Source organism: Emydura macquarii, unplaced genomic scaffold (genome assembly GCF_026122565.2).
Source record: "Emydura macquarii macquarii isolate MOO-44397 ecotype Brisbane River unplaced genomic scaffold, CSIRO-AGI_Emac_v2 contig_2897, whole genome shotgun sequence".
NCBI classification, from domain to species: Eukaryota; Metazoa; Chordata; order Testudines; family Chelidae; genus Emydura; species Emydura macquarii.
In genome coordinates, this window is record NW_027133034.1 from 10,137,760 (window position 1) to 10,157,364 (window position 19,605).

The 19,605-nt window shown below is 41.8% G+C and overlaps 1 protein-coding gene across 2 annotated transcripts in view; it reads left to right on the top strand.

Annotated features, from left to right (window-relative positions):
- The window catches only part of LOC137167129 (BDNF/NT-3 growth factors receptor-like), a 259,594-nt gene that overhangs the window by 203,223 nt on the left and 36,766 nt on the right, over positions 1 to 19,605 (top strand). For both annotated transcript variants that reach the window (XM_067569138.1, XM_067569137.1), the window contains 2 exons: positions 6,905 to 7,035; positions 14,327 to 14,499. In XM_067569138.1, the coding sequence (XP_067425239.1) occupies positions 6,905 to 7,035; positions 14,327 to 14,499 (304 nt within the window). The remainder of the gene's footprint in view (positions 1 to 6,904; positions 7,036 to 14,326; positions 14,500 to 19,605) is intronic.

The following is a 19,605-nucleotide window of genomic DNA, read 5'->3' on the forward strand; positions in this document are numbered from 1 at the left end:
AAGGAGACAAAACCAGAAATTATTTTAAATGCAAACTCAGGGATGAACTGAGATTTCTGCTTCAAGACTCTATGAGCTTTGTAAAGAAAGGGAAAACAGCTGGTCAGCAAAGTGCTTAGCTAGCCTATGTCGGTGTGTGAGTAACTGTGAGTAGGGCAAAGCCTTCCACTTTGCCTGAAGGAGTGAGAACCCTTGAGTTGATGCGGCTTCAGAGTCAGGAGGTCATCAGGATAGACTTACTCTATCCTATCCACAGCAATTTTGTAGCCACTCATTACAGGATTATCTCTGAAATTCCAACCCTGTGGTTGGTGAGTGACAAATGCTATTCAAATTTGGGAAGCTGTCGGATCAAATCAATCCAATCCAGTCACTTATACCTACTAATTCTACCAAGATCTTTGAAGTAGCTGAGTCCACTTCAAATGGCAAAAGAGGGTTGAGAGCAGTGCAAAGAAGTTTTTGTAAAATGTCTTTCTAACGTTGCATAGCCTGTCACAAAATAATTCATATCAGTCATTGTTTCCCACTTATAGTCTTCACCAAATATGTTAAAACATTTCCTTACTCTGTTATTTTAAAGCATTATAAGACTACATTCTGTTCTTAATTACACAGATGTAATTGATTTCACTGGAGATACTCCAGATTCACACTGAATTTGGGAGATTGTATCCTAGAAACAATGACTTCTAAAAGGATGTCAGGGTCAAATAGGACAAGGAAGTTAATATGAGTTCCCAATGCACCAATGTGGCAAAAGGGCTGATGTGATCTTTGAATGTAAAATGGGAGTAATGAGCGGGAGTAGGGAAGTGATTGTACATTTGTATGTGGTTTTAGCAAGACTGATATGGGAATACTACATCCAGTTCTGATGCCAACGCTTTGAAAAAGAGAAGAGCTCCAAAATGATTCAAGGGCTGTAGAAAATGCCTTACAGTGAGATACTTAGAAAAGTCATCCTGTTTAGCTTTGCAAAAAAGAAAACAATGTGTAAAGTACCTTACAGGAAGAAAATACTGATCACTTTAGCAGACAAAGTCATAATAAGAACCAATGGGTGGAAATTAAATTAAGACAATTCAAATTAGAAATAAAGAATTAAGAAGATTTTTAACAGTGAGGGTGATTAACTACTGAACAAACTACCAATGGAAGTGATGGATTCTTCATTTCTTGGTGTCTTCAGATTAAGTTGGGATGCCTTTCTAGAAGATATCCTTTAGTCAAACACAAGTTATTGTGTTCAATACTGGGAAACAGTACTGTGGCCTGTTAAATACAGAGGGTCAGACTAGATAATCTAATGTGTACCTTGTAGCCTTAAAATCTATACATCTATGTATCTGGACCTCTCTTGGCAAAACATAAGTAAAAGACATTTTTATTTGATTATGCTTTTGACTGTTAATATTCCCACTGATCCTAGTATTTTGTAACTCAGGTAGTCTATGCTTGGTAGTAAGACCTTACAGGATCCTTATGCAGCATCCTTCACACACTGGATGAAATGCTGATCTGACTGAAGTCATGGACTTGAACAGGGTCAGGGCTTCACCCATGGTTTGCAGGACACTTTGCAATACAAAATAGTAAATTTAATAAACCATGGGTGAAGTCATGACCCTGTTCAAGTCCATGACTTCAGTCAGACCAGCATTTCATCCCCTGTGTGAAGGATGCTGCATAAGGATCCTGTAAGGTCTTACTACCAAGCATAGACTACCTGAGTTACAAAATACTAGGGTCAGTGGGAATATTTGTAGGGTGAGGCCCTCAATGCATTGTCAATGAGAGTTACACAGGTGCTTGGAGATGAGGCTAAGTTCCTTTCATGTAGAATTCTTTATTGATATCAATGGGAGTTCTCCATTTCTTTGGATATGGCCCTTCTCAAACTCACCACACCCTACTCCAACTCACTACTCCCTTGTTTTAATTGGAGAAGGCTGTAATTTTACACTGATACCTGTTTTGAACAATTTGCTTTGTCTGGTTTATGTGGTCTAACTTTACATTTTATCTCTAATTTTTCCCTAAAGTATTTTAACTCATATTAGCTCTTCCATTCTTGTCGCTGTAGAGAAATGAAAACTTTTTCACCAGTATAGGGGAGATTTACAAAGGCTCAAGTGCCAGTTAGGAATCTACCTGCCATTCAAAGTCAGTGGGAGTTAAGTACCTTACAAATCAACCCCTAGATAATTCCTGAGTAATCACACTCAGAGCAGAATTTGACTCTAAGTTTTTGGTACATTTCCTTCTGGAGTCTCCTCCCACACAAGACATTGGCATAGTATGATTGGGCCCTGCGTTCGCTAACTGGATTTTTCCTCAGCTCATATTTCTGTCACATCATATTGTATGTATTTGATTTATGTATGTTGTCCTTATATTTAATCTGGGCCCACTTAGTCACATTCACTGCCATTTTCTATTTATTTGACACTCAGTTTTGCACAGAAAGGTGACTGTGGTGGATCTGATGTGACAAGTTGCAAATACATATTCTGTGCGGATCTGTTTTGCTGCAGTTGACATACCGGGCTTTGGGATGCTGTATTTTGCATTTGACAATTTGTTATGGGACAAGTTATTTACCCAATAGTTATTTTATATATGAGTATTTTGCTGTAGCTGTGAGTTCTCTGTAAAGCAATATTTAACTATTCTTATTTGTTTTATTCTCCATTGTGATGTCCTCTTAGAAACTTGACAATAAAATCTCTTCATCACCGGGACAAACACTGATGCTTCTCTGTGTTTCAAATGGAGATGAAATGAACAAAGCTAAAATGTGTGATTTGTTTATCAGCAATCCCTCTGTGGTAACATTTAAAGGAACAGAGTGAAAGTTTTGCTGTTGACTTCAATGGGGCCAGGATTTCCCCTATACTCTCTGCCAAACAACAGTTACTAGGTGGGACAACCATTTTAAAAAATGTGATGTCTGGATCTGTCCTGTCCCTCTCATCCAGGAAAGTAAATGAGACTGTCTCATAATGAGATGTGGGGAGCAGAGGGAGAGGAAGCCCCAAAAGAAAGTGAAATGGTTAGCCGGGAGTCAATGGTATGACACGGAGGAATTTTCAAGCCCCTTCCCAATGAAAGATGGAGCAGCTGCTCACAGTACTTCAGAGTCCTGAATATGGCAAGATAAAGCTTCTGGAAGAACTTTTTCTAGTCTGCCTGGTAGCTCTTAGAGTGCTTCAAATCCCTCCTGTGCCACCTTAGCCCCTGCCATACTAATATTCAAGAAAACTGGTGTGGAGCAAAAGATCCAAATGTCCCAGATGAAGAAAGATCCAGCCATTGCCTCCTATCAATAACAGAAAAGTTCCTTGAGATCACCACTTCCCCAACCCCTTCAGAATCTCCTTATCCATGGGCAGAAAGGAGCCTGTGGCCTGGTCTCTCTGGTCATAGTTGAACCACCCCATTGGGAACTGTGCAAAAATTGTAATGTGGAAGAGTTTTGAACTGCTTCATTTCCAAAATATCCCTATATCATGAGCAATAATTGAAGACTTCTGTTAGTGCGAAGGACTGTTTACTCAATCAATTGTTGCCCAGTTTGAAGTAGCTGAATCGGAACGGGAACAATTAATAAAAGGCAAAGAAAGCGGAGCAATTAGATCTAACAGGATGTGAACTCTTGAGCTATTGCTGCATACCTCAGGCATGTTGTGCTCCACAAAGCCTAAGTCATGCACCAGTGGCCCAGGAATGTGCACCCTATTTTGTCTTAGTGCTTAATTTCTATCTGAAACATGCTCCACGGTCACTGAATTTGTGCCACTCTCTAAGGCACTAGACTGCTATCCAGACTCGATATTTATTTTGTGGTGAATATTTAATAATATGAATAGAGATGAGTATAAGACAGTAAATACAGATTTGCATCTGTCCGGGGGAGGGTTAGGGCCTGTCTCTTGTTATAACTTCATATCATCCTTTATTTTTTTAAAAATCCCAATGCTGGGGCAGAAATGAAGATAAAAGGCCAGATGGTGTAAATAGTCATAGCTCCATTGATTGCAATAGCAACATAGCTATTTACAGCACTTGAGGACCAGGACCAAAAAAAAAAAAAAAAATCTGTGTCAAAAGTAACAACACACTTTAAAACCCTTTCCCTGGGTTGATAAAGGGATTTGAGAGCAGAGTCTCATGGAAATGGAATCCTTTGGTACAATGCACTACAACCTTGAGTAAACGGGGCCGTTCATAGCTTGTGGCAGGAGTGTCCAACCTGTGGTCTGGCTCTGGAGGCTTTACATTGTGGCTGTCAAGGGTGACTGTTAGGAAGAAAATGTGTAGTTGATTATGCATTAGAAGAGTGTTCCTTGAGCTGCACCCTCTGGTTTTCAAACTGAAATGTCTGAAACAGCCCTGTCAATACGAGAAGGAAGTAGGGTACACCACCTCCCCAGCTGCCTGCTGCTGCTTCCCCCTCAACTCCAGGAGCAGTTCTGGTGTGGGCCCAGAGGGGTCTGAGAATCTACTGTCCCTTCCCTGTTGTGGTTGCTCTGCAGCTTCCTCACTGGCCATCAGTTACAACGCATGAGAGAAACATAGTTCTGGCTACTCCATTGTCACTTCCCTGACAGGCTGTGGGAGCCCAAAAGAGAGCTTTAATGACACCACCTGAATCCAGGGGACAGCTCTCCTCACCTGCACCAGGAAACCCAGGCAAGGAGGAAAAACAGTTGAAGCTGAGAACCAACAACTAATTATGGCTCCCAGATTCTCTGCTCCAGTACAGGTCAGAGCAGCCTAAGGACTGCTCTAACTTGGCCCAGCTGCCTATGGTACCTAAGAGACCATACACCAGCTGAGGATAGCTGGAGTGCAGAGCATACCAATCACTCCCATTCATAACCTATGCACTAGGGGCTGTCAGAAGGAAGATGAAGGAGCCAAATATGTTGACTTCTGTGACTACTGGTCCCCCATCAGGGGACTTGTGAGTGGCTTCTCTTCCCTTTGGCCCACAAATGGAGTGGAGCATGCCAGAGAATATGCCCTAAAATCTTAATTGGGGCCCCCTGACCTTTGTGAAATAACATATTTGGATCTCAGGCTGAAAAACTTGGACACCACTGACATGTAGGAACCTATTGGTGGTGGGACAGGAGCAGCTATGAGTTTCCCTGCATTACGTGACTTACATAAGGGGAACTGGGACTTTTGAAGTGCGAGGACGTGAGTATCCTAGCTTGTGTCACAGGCTCTTTTCCCCACCATGAGCTCTTTCTCTTGCCTCCTACTGAGTTTCAACCAGCACTCACGGAGACACTCTTCACAGGCTTCCTGTTGTCTCTGGCAAACTCGTCATAGAGGAGACACAGGTGGCCCTGGTGCTCTATGCTGGATTATTTCAGCATCAAGCTGAAATATGAATACAATATTTGTATGCAGTATGCAGGGGGTCAACATCTGCTCTGTGTGGAATGTGTTCATTTCCCCTCATGCTGTGGCTGCTTTCTCCTCGTGTCCTAACACTGAGGGAAAACAGGGAGCATGTGGGTTTTTTCACTGGTGTCCATAGGAGAACTTCCCTTAGCAGCCGATGTCTGTGTAGATAGGCTGTTTTCTGGAGAACCTTGCTCCTATTCTATAACATCTGCATGGGCAGGCATTGGGTCAGAGATTGGTCCATAAACTTAAATTATCCAGAGATCACAGTAGCTTTCCTATGTATTGATTCAACAAACTAGGTGCAGTTACATGTATGGTTTAGGTGAGATTCACACCCTTGCAAACAGCCTGCAAGAGGCCTGTGCACCACTTAGATCCCATTTACTTTTCAGGTCTTAATTAAGACTGAAGTGGTGCATAGGCTTTGTGTTGGCTGTCCACACAGGGGTGAATTTCAATGTCTGTGAAAGCAAATAAATACACTTAATGGGGCAAATTCACCAGTACACTCTGGCTACTTTGTACCACTCCAGTGACACAAAGCAGCTGTAAACCGAATTTAATTGTCCAGTTAAACTGGGCTTTCAGTGCTTTATGTAGCTAGTGCAGTGCACAGTCGCCAGAGTATACCAGTAAATCTGGTCCAGTTTATTTAAATAGTAAATCCTTTAATTAAAGTGTGTTCAAAAGGAAAAAATAAAAAATATGCTTAAGGGCTTTATGAATTGGTCCATTAGTAGTGAGTTCTTTCAGCAGATAGTTGAAAGGTTCTATCAGCAACATTGACTAAAACCTTGGTCCATTTTGTCTTATTTTTTTTTCTTTTACCTTCGAGCAACAGTGTAAATCATATTTGTGAGAATGAAATATCTGCCTTATCCCAGCTGTAGCATGAAACAGACAGAGCAAGTGGCAGTTTAATTTAAGATGAACAAGTGATAAGCAGAGAGCCACAGAGTAGATTGGATTTAATTAAAAGAGGGCATACTTTATCTTCTTGGATTATGTGAATGTTTTATTTTGTTTCCTCCCTCTCCCTCCTCCACAATTTTTTCTTTGGAGCTGAATGAAAAGGATCAGCTCCTGTTAAAGAAATAAAAATGGAAGTGGCGTGAGAGAAGCTTGGTCTGCTTCCTGCATTTTTTCCTTTGTTTTTTACTTTCGGAAAAGCAATATTCACACGCATGTTCTGAGGACTCATCCAAGTCTAATGATGAGAACCCTTCTCTTTATGACTTCCAGGGTCTCAGTGCCATGTCTCATAAAGCAAATAAATTGTGCTTTCTCTATAAATATATCAACACACACTTCTTACAATGATTTGGGCTGAACTCTAGTGACAACTATGGTATTCTTTCCACTATGCACAGTATTGTACAGACAAACCCTCTCCCTCCATAGTGTACATATTCATCTTGGGCACCCTCCCACACTTTCCCCAAAATTCATTTCTAACACACATTTTGTGTTCACTTTACAGTTGTTCAGCACATAAAACGACACAATATTGTTCTAAAAAGAGAGCTGGGAGAAGGAGCCTTTGGGAAAGTCTTCTTGGCCGAGTGCTATAACCTCTCTCCAGAGCAGGACAAGATCTTGGTGGCAGTGAAGGTAAGAGAGTCTAGGATTTCCATTGTTAATTCCTGGTTGCAACTAATGCTGTGTTATTTGTAATTGATCATGTTTGCTTGTTCAGTAAGCCCAGAGTACCTTCGGTGATAGATGTGCAAGGGTTCATGAAGCTGATGGAATGTCAAGAGAATATAATGTTTGATCTTGCTGTGGATTATAAAATGAGAGCTGAGTTTCATAAAGAAAAGGAGAAAAATGACAGTGTCACAGAGGGGCAAAATCTTTTATGATCTATCTGAAATACGAGGAGTGAGAAATAATGGCAGAATGTCATTAAAAATACATGGGGTCTCATATTCGTTTGTCTAAAAAAATAACTAAAACCAGCTACATGATTAGATTACACATGTAACTGCTAGTCAACAAAGAACTATTTCGCAAAGGTTCACGTGATTCTTAGCCAACTGCCAACATTTTACAAAATCACTTCCTGGCCTAAACTTTTGGGTAGAATTGTTGTGTACTCTTAAGCTGCTGTTATTTTGAAATCCAGAAGTGACTGCATTTCAGGGCTGGGAGGGTAATTTTTTAATATAAGGCTCCATTCTGCCCTTCTAAAGAAAAACCAATAGGAGGAGGAAAACCAAGGGGAAAACATCAATAACTCTGAAGTCTCTGATATCTGGAATTATTCTCCCCTTAGAGGGGAGGAAGAGCTTGTCACATCATAGAAGGGGCCAAACTGTGCATAGCCCCAGGCTCCACCGGGAAATAAGGGGATACCTCCTCTGATCTTGGAGCATCTATATAATAGCTAGGCTACTCCACAGACACTCTTCTGCCAAGAAGCAGAGCTCCTGAAGATGGATTCCAATCCCAACTGTGGATATACAGTAGAAAACATTGTTAACTGATTCTCACTAATTTCCACTTTGAATTTTGGAATCTGCTGGGGGCATCTTGTGAAAAAGGCAGTTCCCCTTTCTCCTACCCCTACCTTTGTCCCACGAGAACACACAAGGTTCTGAATGTGAAACTAAGGGTGCCATTAAAGTCAATGGGACTATTCATGAACATAGGTTTTTATGGCACTGGGCCCTGAGTTAGGGAACAGACACAATACCACATGAGCCATTTGATCATTCACAGCTAAATAATTAGGTACAAATTCTGAATATTTATGTTCGGTCCATAGAGTAAAACATCCCAGCAGATCTTCTTCAGGTAAATGTAAACAACAAATAGATTTGAGCGACTTGCAATGCGAGAGCAGGAAAGAAGCCTAGATTTGTCAAATGAATCATTTCTTGCAAACATTCTCTGAGGTTGCCAAGTTCACGGGTCTATGGAAGCTTGCAGGTCTGTGAAGTAGTTCAATAAAATTGATGGCGAAAAAGAAAATGTAGTCCTGAAAGGATATATCAGAGTCAGGGAGGAAGTGAGGGGTTAGAGATGACACTTAGGATAAGTGAATAATAATAATAACGTCTAGCTCTTATATAGCACTTTTCATTCATTGTTTTGTGGTAGAGGTGAGCTTGTCTTCTGACCAACTGATTTAATAAATCTACACTTCCTCTCTTTTCCCTCACTTAGAGAGCAGCATGGTGGTGTAATCAGCACCTTTCTATTCTCTTCCTTCCTTTGTCAGTCCTGTATGAATGGAGCCCAAAGGGGAGTCACTTTAGGTGCCGTTTAGATGCCCACTCTCTTCTTTACTGCTCTTTCTCACTACAGCTCACAGTAAAGAGTACCCAAGGCTTTGAGGGGCAGGTGTCTTCATGGATTAACAGAACAATTCTGTCAGTTCACAGCACCAGTACTGGCACAAGGCCTCACCAAAATCTATGTTTAGGGCTGTGGTTATCTGACTGATAACCAAGGAAAGGATCTAAACCTCATGTTCCATGGCGTAAGCTACCATCTAACTGAATCGATTAGGAAGAAATTTCCACTATAGGCAGGTTATTCCCTAATTGCCCATCTGGGGATTTTTATACCTTTCTCTGAATTATCTGAAGCTGCCTACTGTCAAAGAGGACGTTGGACTAGAGGGACCAAAGTTTTCATCCAGTATAGCAATTCCTTTGTTCCTATTAGAGTGACCCTTTTACCACTGTACAAGTGATAGAATATGGTCCTGCTCCCATTGAAGTCAATGGCAAAACTCCCATTGACTTCAGTGGGAGCAGGATTGGGTTCCTAGAGAAATGTAGCTTGAGGCTAGTTCAAAGTACAATTATGGTGTTTCTACCTTTCTGCGTTGTGAATAATTTAGAGGGATTTCACACCAGTAAATCTAGGAAAACCCCCTTGGGACTGAGAACAAAATAAAAGTGTTCTGTGAAAAGGCTTCAACTGTCCTAATTGAAGTGCATATTTAGTGACAAATAAGTCTATCTCTGGAAGCTTTTGGCAGGAAAGAAGCTGAGCAAGCTGCCCGGGGTGAGCATCTTGTCACCTACGTGAAATTGTTGTCAGAGCTTCTTTTCATTCATTGGAGGTTCCTTTGCATCTTTGACATGCCTTCTGCTGGTTGCTGGGCAACTATAACAGCATTGTGCATGCATGTTACAAAATAGTTGTTATTGTGCCTTATGAAGGAATTGGGTCTGACTCAAAATACAGCATTTTCCTTTTGGGTGGACAAAATTTTAAAGATATACATTGATTCAGCAAATGATTTCAGAGCTATGAGATTCAGAAAAATCTAGTTGTAGGTAAAATCATATGCACATTCAAATATCTGTGCTTCTTTCATTTGAAAATAATACTATTTTTTGAGCCAGTTAAGTTTAATATATTCTCACCTCTAGATTTTTTGGTCCGCGCACTGTGTTCAGAAACTCCTTCTATGTGCCAGATCCTGTGCACAAAGGACTTAAGTGAGATCTAAATGGTGCATAAGCCTTGTACGAGCCCTCTGTGCATGGGTGGGCTATTCGCTGCAACACAGTTCCAGAGGGTTTGGTGAGTGGATGGAGAAATAGCCACATGCCCTCTCCATGCCACATTGCCACGTCAAACCATGACTGCAGACTGAGGATTGCAGTACCCTCCATAAGCCATTGTCATGGGAATAGATCCGTGGGCATAGTTTTGGATTCAGCTGACCCCACCGGAATCAGATGAAAGGAATCGCTGTGGAGCACAAGTCTGCAGCTGTTTCTTGGTTCTCCTGAACCCATGGGGGTAAAATGAACATAACAAACCTCATGTTATTTTGAACAGCTGGATGTTTAAGTCTTGATCCTGATCTCAGAAACTCAGGTGCATCTTACAAATATTATAGGCTAAGTTTACTCTATGAGCTAGTGGTGTGATTCCTCTGTTTGTGTGCATGGACTTGCGTGCTCTGTCATTAAGACTTAGGTGGGTTTGTGCTCAGAACGGCTTAGCCATGCCTCTGCTGCCACTACCATGACTATACTGCTCTTTTATACTTACGTTAGCTCAATGGGAGCTAGCAAAGTATGTGTACACGAGCTGGGGAATCACACCCCTAGCGTGTAATGTAAATATAGCCTTAGAGAGTCAGCTGCTATACTTACATAGATATGCATGCATAAGTGAAGCAGCTGATTTTATGAGACAAGTGCCTGATATTTCTGATATCAAGACTGAATAATATAATTGGCAATTTGCTTGTAGATTTTTTTTCCAGTTAGAGAAATTCTGCCTGTACAATACACAGAACCACAAACACAACACAAAAGAAATGTGAGGATTTTCAGCTCATCACATCTACCCAGTTCAGAGAGGTATTTAAATCAAATCAGACTTTCCAGTAAATTCACTACTTGAATGGAATGGGAAGGAGGAGTGAACCTAATTAACAGTGATATGAATCTCATGGTGAAAGCCCAATGCACAGAGAAGGAAACATATCTTTAGAGTTTTGTTATTAATAACATTAGTGGTAATTCTAATTATAATGATAGCCAAACCCTCCCGTGCCTACTCATGGGTAAACCTTCTTTCCCCTGTTTTTGTGGGCAAAAGTTACAGCTCCACTGCATAGTAACGCAGAATAGGGGAGGATATCAGAAGTCCTTGCAATGGGTTCCGTACCATGCACCCTGGAGACCAGATCCAAGCTCTTTCATGAATGAGGTCTTGGGTTGGGCTAGGGGAAGGGAAAAATGTTGCCAGTGGATCTAGGACTAAACAGACTCTTATCTGTGATAGGTAATTCAGAGTGCAGTAGATTGGGCTTTTGCAACAGCCATGGAGCAGCTCTGTGGAGAAGATCTCTTCTGTCCTGGTTGCCATGGAGCATCTCTGCAAGCAGCCCATGTACTTGGTGTGTGTGCAGGGCCAAGAAGTTGTTTCTCAGTCCTCATTCAGGCAAAATTCCCATTAACTTCAGGGGAAGTTTTGCTTGCAGAGATTTGGCCCCTTTGTCACTAACGATACCAATAATAGTGAATACATCTTTATCTCAATTTCTTTGACTTTTCTGTCTTTTCCCACTACAGTTAGAACAAGAATTCTGTATCATTTGTATGTAAATTCTGTTTGCTTATTAATTTTTGCTCACCGCAAGTATCTCCATGCATGCTTGTGTCAGCTCTCTCTAAAGCAGTAAATCTATTGCGTGTGCTACATGGGGGAATAATGAGGGGCAAATTGAGGAAAAGAAGTTCAAGCAACCCCTATGGTAGCAGAAATTCTGACCACCAACAATCTATCCAGGTTTTAGGCCATTATTCATTCTGCTATTTGACGGAAAATGTGTAGTTGCCATAGCAACTGGTCCATCATAGGATAATTTTGCTGCTTCTCGGAGATAAAAAGTACTTTCTGAAACACATAATATGCCATCTTGCTAGAACAAAGCTGTCAGCATTTTTATAATTTTCCTGGGAAAATGTGTGTTAGGGTAGCACATATTTCCCCCAAATTTTATTTTTTTAAAGTAGTACTCATAATTGCTTGTTTTTAAAAACTGTTTTAACCATGAACAATTTTTCTAGAGCCAGTATGTTGAGAATTAATTGAATGAGGGCCCAACAACATTACAGATAAAATCATCAGAGGAAACCACATTGTTGTCCCCTGTAATTCTTTTATTTGATGGAATAGTTATACATACAAGGAGGTCATACAGTGGATCACAAGCTGTTGCAAACATGGCTGGAACACTGTTGCAAAAAAAGCAAACACCATTCTGGGATGTATTAGTAGGAGTGTTGTAAGCAAGACACAAGAAGTAATTCTCTACTCCACGCTGATTAGGCCTCAACTGGAGTATTGTGTCCAGTTCTGGGTGCTGCATTCCAGAATAGATGTGGACAAATTGGAGAAAGTCCAGAGAAAAGCAACAACCATTATTATAGGCCTAGAAAACATGACTTATCAGGGAAGATTGAAAAAATTTGGTTTGTTTAGTTTGGAGAAGAGATGATTGAGGAGGGACATGATAACAGTTTTCAAGTACATACAAGGTTGTTACAAAGAGGATAAATTGTTCTCGTTAACCTTTGAAGATAAGACAAGAAGCAATGGGCTTAAATTGCAGCAAGGGAGGTTTGGTTGGACATTAGGAAAAACTTCCTAACTGTCAGTGTAGCGAAGCACTGGAATAAATTGCCTAGGGAGGTTGTGGAATCTGGTTCATTGGAAATTTTCGAGAGCAGGTTAGACAAACACTTGTCACGGATGGTCTAGATCAGCAATTCTCAACCGGTGGTACGCGTACCACCGGTGGTACTTCACAGAAGGCCGGGTGGTACACGAGCCGTACCGCGCCGCCGAATCCACTGCCGGAAGTGCCCACCAAGCCTCCCCCTGGAAACCCTGTCGCCGAAAAGGGGCAAATGGCGGAAGGGTTTTGGCAGAGGGCATTGTTGCCCCCATGTAACTCGCCAACGCCGAAAGTCCCCCTCCGCCGCCGCTGCGAAACCCCACCGCTGCCGCAAGTCCCCCCCCTTTTTTTCCCAAGTGGTACTCAGGTCAGGTACAGTCAGGTCAAGTACCCTTTTTTTCCCAAGTGGTACTTGACCTGACTGTACCTGACCCGAGTGGTACTCAGGAAAAAAGGGTTGAGAACCGCTGGTCTAGATAATGCTTTGTCTTGCTATAAGTGCAGGGGACTGGACTAGATGACCTGCCGAGGTCCCTTCCAGTTCTACGTTTCTATGTTTCTATGTAGACTGGACCTTAGCTCTGTTTCTGTACTACTCTAAAGTGCTGAACAATCCAATGATGTGCGAAAGCAAAGTGCAAGTACTGGCCTTTTGGGCAGACTAGTTTTCTGGGGGTATCAGAGGGTAGACCAGGGAGCTATGCAGCCTTAAAAATTCTGGTCAGATGAGAGTGAGATGTGGGGCCCCACTGAAGAGAGGTGATGGCTGGGAGCCATAAACCTTTAAGTGGGTGCCTTTGAGAAACCACGGAGGGGGAAATACAGGTGCAGTTATCCCAACTGTGACATCACCCTCTTCTGGTAATACCTGTGTGAGAGGGACATTTGGCTCAGAAAGAAAACACAATGGATTCAGAAATGCTTCTCTTAGTTAATGTGTGGTAATAAAGGAAGTAGAGGTATGGTCTCCAGAATTTGCAGATCCTGGGATTTACCGGGAAGGAAAATCCCAACTTTGTAGAACCTGCAGAAGTCCTCTTCCCATTCCACATCCCTCCTCCATCTGGTCCTTATTGTAGTAGCATGTACCTTCTTAGAATAAATCTTTTTAAGTGAAATATATTTGGTCTCTGCTTAACTTTAAGATGCAAGTAGATCCATTGAACTCAAAGTAAATCTGTGATTGGGGCCTTCATTTGTAAGCTGTTATGCAGAGAGCTGACCATCTAAAAGTGTGGAAAATACGTAGCTGAATTTTGAGGCCAACAGCAATAACAACAACAACAAAACAATTAAAATCCTCACAATTCAGCTAGTATTTTAGGAGGACAGGTCCTTGCTTCAAAGAATTTACAGTACTCACAGGTCCCAATTCAAGATTGTGATTTTACACTAATGTAAATCAAAGGAGACTCAGGCCCTTTGTCTACTGCTAAACTCTTTGGGGGCAGGGATTGTGTTTTTGTTCTGTGTTTGTCCAGCATCTAGCAATGGGGCAAAGGTCCATGACTGGGGCTCCCAGGCACTACTGCAATAGAAATAATGATTAATAATAATATATGGTGAAATATAGCAGAGGAAACACTATACAATCACAGGTCTGTACTTCAATTGGTTCTAGACCTGATGATTACAACCAGTCACCCCAAAAAAGTATTTTCTTTGTCCCTGACACAGTACAGTACCCTCATCTTTCCCCCACGTTCTTTATATTTTACGTACCCCTTTCCCTTTCTCCTCCAGACATTGAAAGATGCCAGTGATAACGCTCGGAAAGACTTCCACCGAGAGGCCGAATTGTTGACTAACCTACAGCATGAGCACATTGTGAAGTTTTATGGAGTGTGCGTGGAGGGTGATCCACTCATCATGGTTTTTGAGTACATGAAGCATGGAGATCTGAATAAATTCCTCAGGTAAAGTCATGAAGGTATATCGTTCTGCATAGGTGATAGTGGGCAGTGTCTCTGAAATCCAGGGAGGGAGGAATGTCTCTGAGCCTGGGCTCCAGCCCACTCAAGAACATCTGCACTGCTATTTTTACCCCCACAGCTCAAGGCCCATGAGCTTGAGTCAATTGACCCAAGCTCTGAGACTTGGTGCCCTGGGTTTTTCTTTTCAATGTAGACATATCCTAAGAATGAAACCCTTCTAAACACCCAGTTAGTTCACATTTTGTGGTATTATGTCTTGTCTCATCCAGTGTTTTACCTCTTTAGAAGTATCTTTAAATGATTGCCTTACATCAGTAGTGCCCCAACTTTTCTTGTTGCACACCCACCCCTTTACCAGTAATGGAATTTTTCCACGCTTCTCCTCCATTACTGCACAGTTGGCTCATCAGTGGAACTTGGGCTGAAGGAGAAGCTGGGGGCAGAACTGGGGATGTGGAAAGAGCCAGGGCTTGAGGCAGAGCTGGTTTTGGGGCAGAGAGGGAATAAGAACAGAACTAGGCAGGGGGTGGAGCAGGGGGAGGTGTGGAGCTGCAGCTGCAGCTGGAGCGTAACTGGGTGGCACGCCCTCCTCACCCTCTGTGAGGGCTGGCCCAGGTCCTGCTGCGTTCCCCCCCGAACATCCCTCCGTGCCTCCATGTGGGGGATGCACCCCACAGTTTGGGGACTTCTGCCTTACATTTTTTTACTACATACCCACCTGGAGAGGTGAAGAAACAAATTGACAGAGCCAGACAGGTACCCAGAAGTCACCTACTACAGGACAGACCCAACAAAGAAAACAACAGAACACCACTGGCCATCACCTACAGCCCCCAGCTAAAATCTCTCCAGCACATCATTAAGGATTTACAACCTATCCTAGCAGATGATTCCTCACTCGCTTAAGCTGTGGGAGGCAGACCTATCCTTGCTTACAGACAGCCCCCCAACCTGAAGCAATTACTCACCAGCAACCGTACACCCTACAAGAAGAACACTAACTCAGGTACATACCCCTGCAACAAACTCCGTTGCCAGCTCTGCCCACACATTGACTCTAGTGACACCATCACAGGTCCTAACCACATCAGCCACCCCATAAGAGGCTCATTCACCTGCACATCTACTAATGTAATATATGCCATCATGTGCCAGCAATGCCCCACTGCCATGTACATTGGCCAAACCGGACTGTCACTACGCAAAAGAACAAATGGACACAAATCAAACATAAAAAATGGTAACATCCATAAACCAGTCGGAGAGCACTTCAACCTCCCAGGACACTCTGTAGCTGATTTGAAAGTTGCCATACTTCTACAAAAAAACTTCAAAAACAGATTTCAAAGAGAAACTGCAGAATTGGAACTCATCTGCAAACTTGACATAGTCAAACTGGGTCTAAATAGGGACTTGAAATGGTTATCTCATTACCAGAAGTAATTGTCACTGTTCACACATTCTCACCTCCTAATTAATGGTTATGAATAGGCCTCAACTACTGTAAGTAATGGACTTTGCTTATACCTAACTTCCCCATTGTTGTTCCTTAACCTTAGATATATATATATACCCCCAATCTGATTTATCTTCCTTACATCTGATGAAGTGGGTTACAGCCCATGAAAGCTTATGCCTGCAGAAATTAAATTTGTTAGTCTTTAAAGTGCTACAGAACTCTCGTTATTTTTTATATTGTACCACATGGATTGTATCCCAATTCCGTTTCCTTGGCCATAGTTTTCCATAAGTAATTCTGCAGATGGTGTTTATTTATAAAACTTTGAGGGCTTGGCTAAACTGGGATCTGATTCCGAATCATCTTTGGTTTTGCAAATCCAAAACTTGACTAATGAAGTTTGGCAAAATCCAACTCATCTTGTGTTTCTTATTTCTCTAGTGCTCGGCCCAAACAGAAACCCTGTATTCAAACACCCTGAACTTTGGGGAAGTTTGTATCAAGATCTAAGTTTTGCAGCCCATCCCCTTTTCAATCTCTATTGTAAATTTCCAGTATTGAAAATATTAGTATTAGACAGTATTTCTCACAGCTTCTTTTGCTGCAGTAAGGCATTTGCACAGGCTTTTCTTCTGCAAAGGAATACTCTAGGTGGAGCAAGGGAGGGGAGAAGGAAAAGGCAATAACAACAGAAAGAATATAATAAAAGACAGTCAGTACATTTCAAACATTGCCCTCTAATGTACTTGTGACATATAATGTAGGGTAGAGCACCACATCATGTAATTGTTTAATTTTATAAAAGATGCATCAAAACTGAAATCTCAGATCCACTGTCCTTAGAATTTCAAGAGAGGGGATTTATTCCCAAATCCACAACAATTTTTATGGTTCTGTTTCAGATTAGATCCAGGATTGGGTTTAGGTTTGTTTCTTGGCTAGAAGACAGTTCCACCCTAGATGTGGGAGAAATCTTACAAGATAATGGTCATTGCAACAGCTTTTTCCCTGAAATTTCTACCTCTTGGGCCTGAAATCTCATGAGAACAGCTCATGAAAAGTTGATGCTGTTGAATCAGAAATCAAACCTTAAAGTTTAGCCCTGATTTAAACTCAAATGCAAATCTCAACCCCCAATTTAATCCTAATCTAGAACTAGACCTGCACATTCAGTCTATCCCTGGAATTCTTGAATTATGTTTGCGTTCCTGGATAGATGTTATGAATCAAATACAGACCTAAGCACTTCAGTGGCATTGCACCTGTTTAAACCAATTTAAATTGGGCCCCAGGAGAGGCTGTCGTACTGAGAATGGGAAACCCAGTTACAATAAACAAACTATTTGTTTTATTTTGCTGTGTATAATAAACATTCTTAACATTTACATGATTTTAGTTCAGTACTTTGTATTCTGCTGCTTCTCTCTGCATATCTACTAATTTACAAAGAGCAGCTATATTTCACAGTGAGATAGGGATGACTTTTTAAGAAACAAGAGTCTCTTATCTCAGCTGGCAAAGTCACGCTAACCTTGATTATGTTTTTGAAAATTGGAAAAGGTCATTTTGTTGCTCTTTGGTGCCCTTGATTCTTAACTAGACTGTGATCCAGTGTTGGGGGGGGGACATAAGAATCAACATATTTTGTGTTTCAGATGTACAGAGTTATAGAATTTAAGGCCATAAGGAACCACCGGATCATCTAGTCTGACCTGTATATCACAGGCCACCAACACAACCCAGCACACGTGCACTAAACCCAACAGCCAATATTAGACCAAAGTATTATAGCCCGTGGGAGACTAAACTATTATGTGCCATGGTCAGACAACAGGAGGCACTTAAGTGCAACAATAGCCTCTCAGTGAAAGGGAATTGATTAATATACCCAGATAATCCCGGCAAGTGACCCACAATCCATGCTGCAGAGGAAGGTGAAAACCCCTATGATCACTGCCAGTCTAACTGGGAGAAAATTCCTTCCCAATCCCACATATGGCAATCCATTGGACACTGAACATGTGAGCAAGAACCGGGCAACCAAACACCTGAGTGAGAGAATGCCCTGTGCTGCCTCAGAGCACCGGCTCTCCCTATCCAGTGTCCCATTTGCAACCGTGGCCATTTTTGATGTTTCAGAGGAAGGAGACAAAAAAACCAAACACACCAGAGTGCTTTGGGATGGGGGGGGGGGGGATGAAATCCCTTCCTGACCCCTTCAGGTGACCAGCTGAAGCCATGAAGCATGAGCTTTTAGGAACATAAGACGTAAACCAGAAGAGAACCCCAGAACTGTTGAGCCATGCTACCCACCATCACAAGCAACTCCATCATACAATTCCACTCACAAATTTGTCTGCTTCTCTGTTAAAAGTGATTAAGTTGTTTGCCCCCCACAACTCCTATAGGGAGGCTGTTCCAGATCCTCACTCCTCTGATGGTTAGAAACCTTCTGATTTCCAGCCTGGATTTGTACATGCCCAGTTTATACACATTTGTTTTTGTGCCAATGTTGTCCTATAGGTTAAATAGCTCTTCACCCTTCCTGGTGTTCCCCGCCAGCCCCCCCCCCCCCCTCCCCTCCACCCCCAATGTATTTAATAGAGAATAAATCATATCCCCTCTCAGCCTTTGTTTTTCTAGACTAAACAAGCCACGCTCTTCCTGTCTCCTCTCATAAGGTAGGCCCTCCATTCCCCTGACCAGCCTAGTCACTCTTGCCTGTATCTGTTACAGTTTACATTAATCTATCTTGAAAATGGGTGACCAGAGTTGTACGCAGTATTCCAGAGGAGGTCTTGCCAATGCCTTGCACAATGGCATTAATACTTCTCTATCTCTAATGGAAATGCCTTGCCTGATATCTTTTAGGATCACATTTTCCTGTTTCCCAGCTGCATCACGTTGGTGACTCAAAGACATCTGGTGATCAACCAACACACCAGGTCTCCTCCTCTGTAACTTCCAATTGCTAAGTCCCCAGCTTGTAGCAAAATTTCTTCTTATTAGATCTCAAGTGCACAGCCTTGTATTTTGTATTCTTGAATTTCATCCCATTTATGTTACTCCAGTCTTCAAAGTCATCGAGCTCTTCCAGTATAATATTCTGATCCTCCTCTATATTGATAATGCCTGCTAACTTTGTACCATCCACAAATTAACCAGATCACGTTGTTTCCCTTTCTTAAATATTGGTACAACATTAGGTATTCTCCAGGCATGTGGTATGACCCGCAGATAGATAGATTTATTAAAAATCCTTGCTACTGGACCAGCAATCTCAAGTGCCAGTTCTTTCAGTATTCTGGGATAGAAATTTCTGATTCCCCACAACCTGAGTGTATTAAGCTCTTTGAGTTTTCCTTCCATCTCAGATATGGTCATTTCTATTTCTAGACACTGATTTCCATCAGCCATTCTGCCTTCATTCCCATGTTCCATATTATCCTCCATATTGAAAACTGAGGCAAAATATTCATTTAGAAAAAGAAAGGAATCAGGCTCAAATTAGTTTGGGTACAATTTTTAAAAGTGCCTAAGTGACTTAGGATCCTAGGTCCCATTTTCAAAAGTGACTTAGGCAATTCAATTTTATGTGACTTAGGCTCCCAAAGGCCATATTTTCAAAG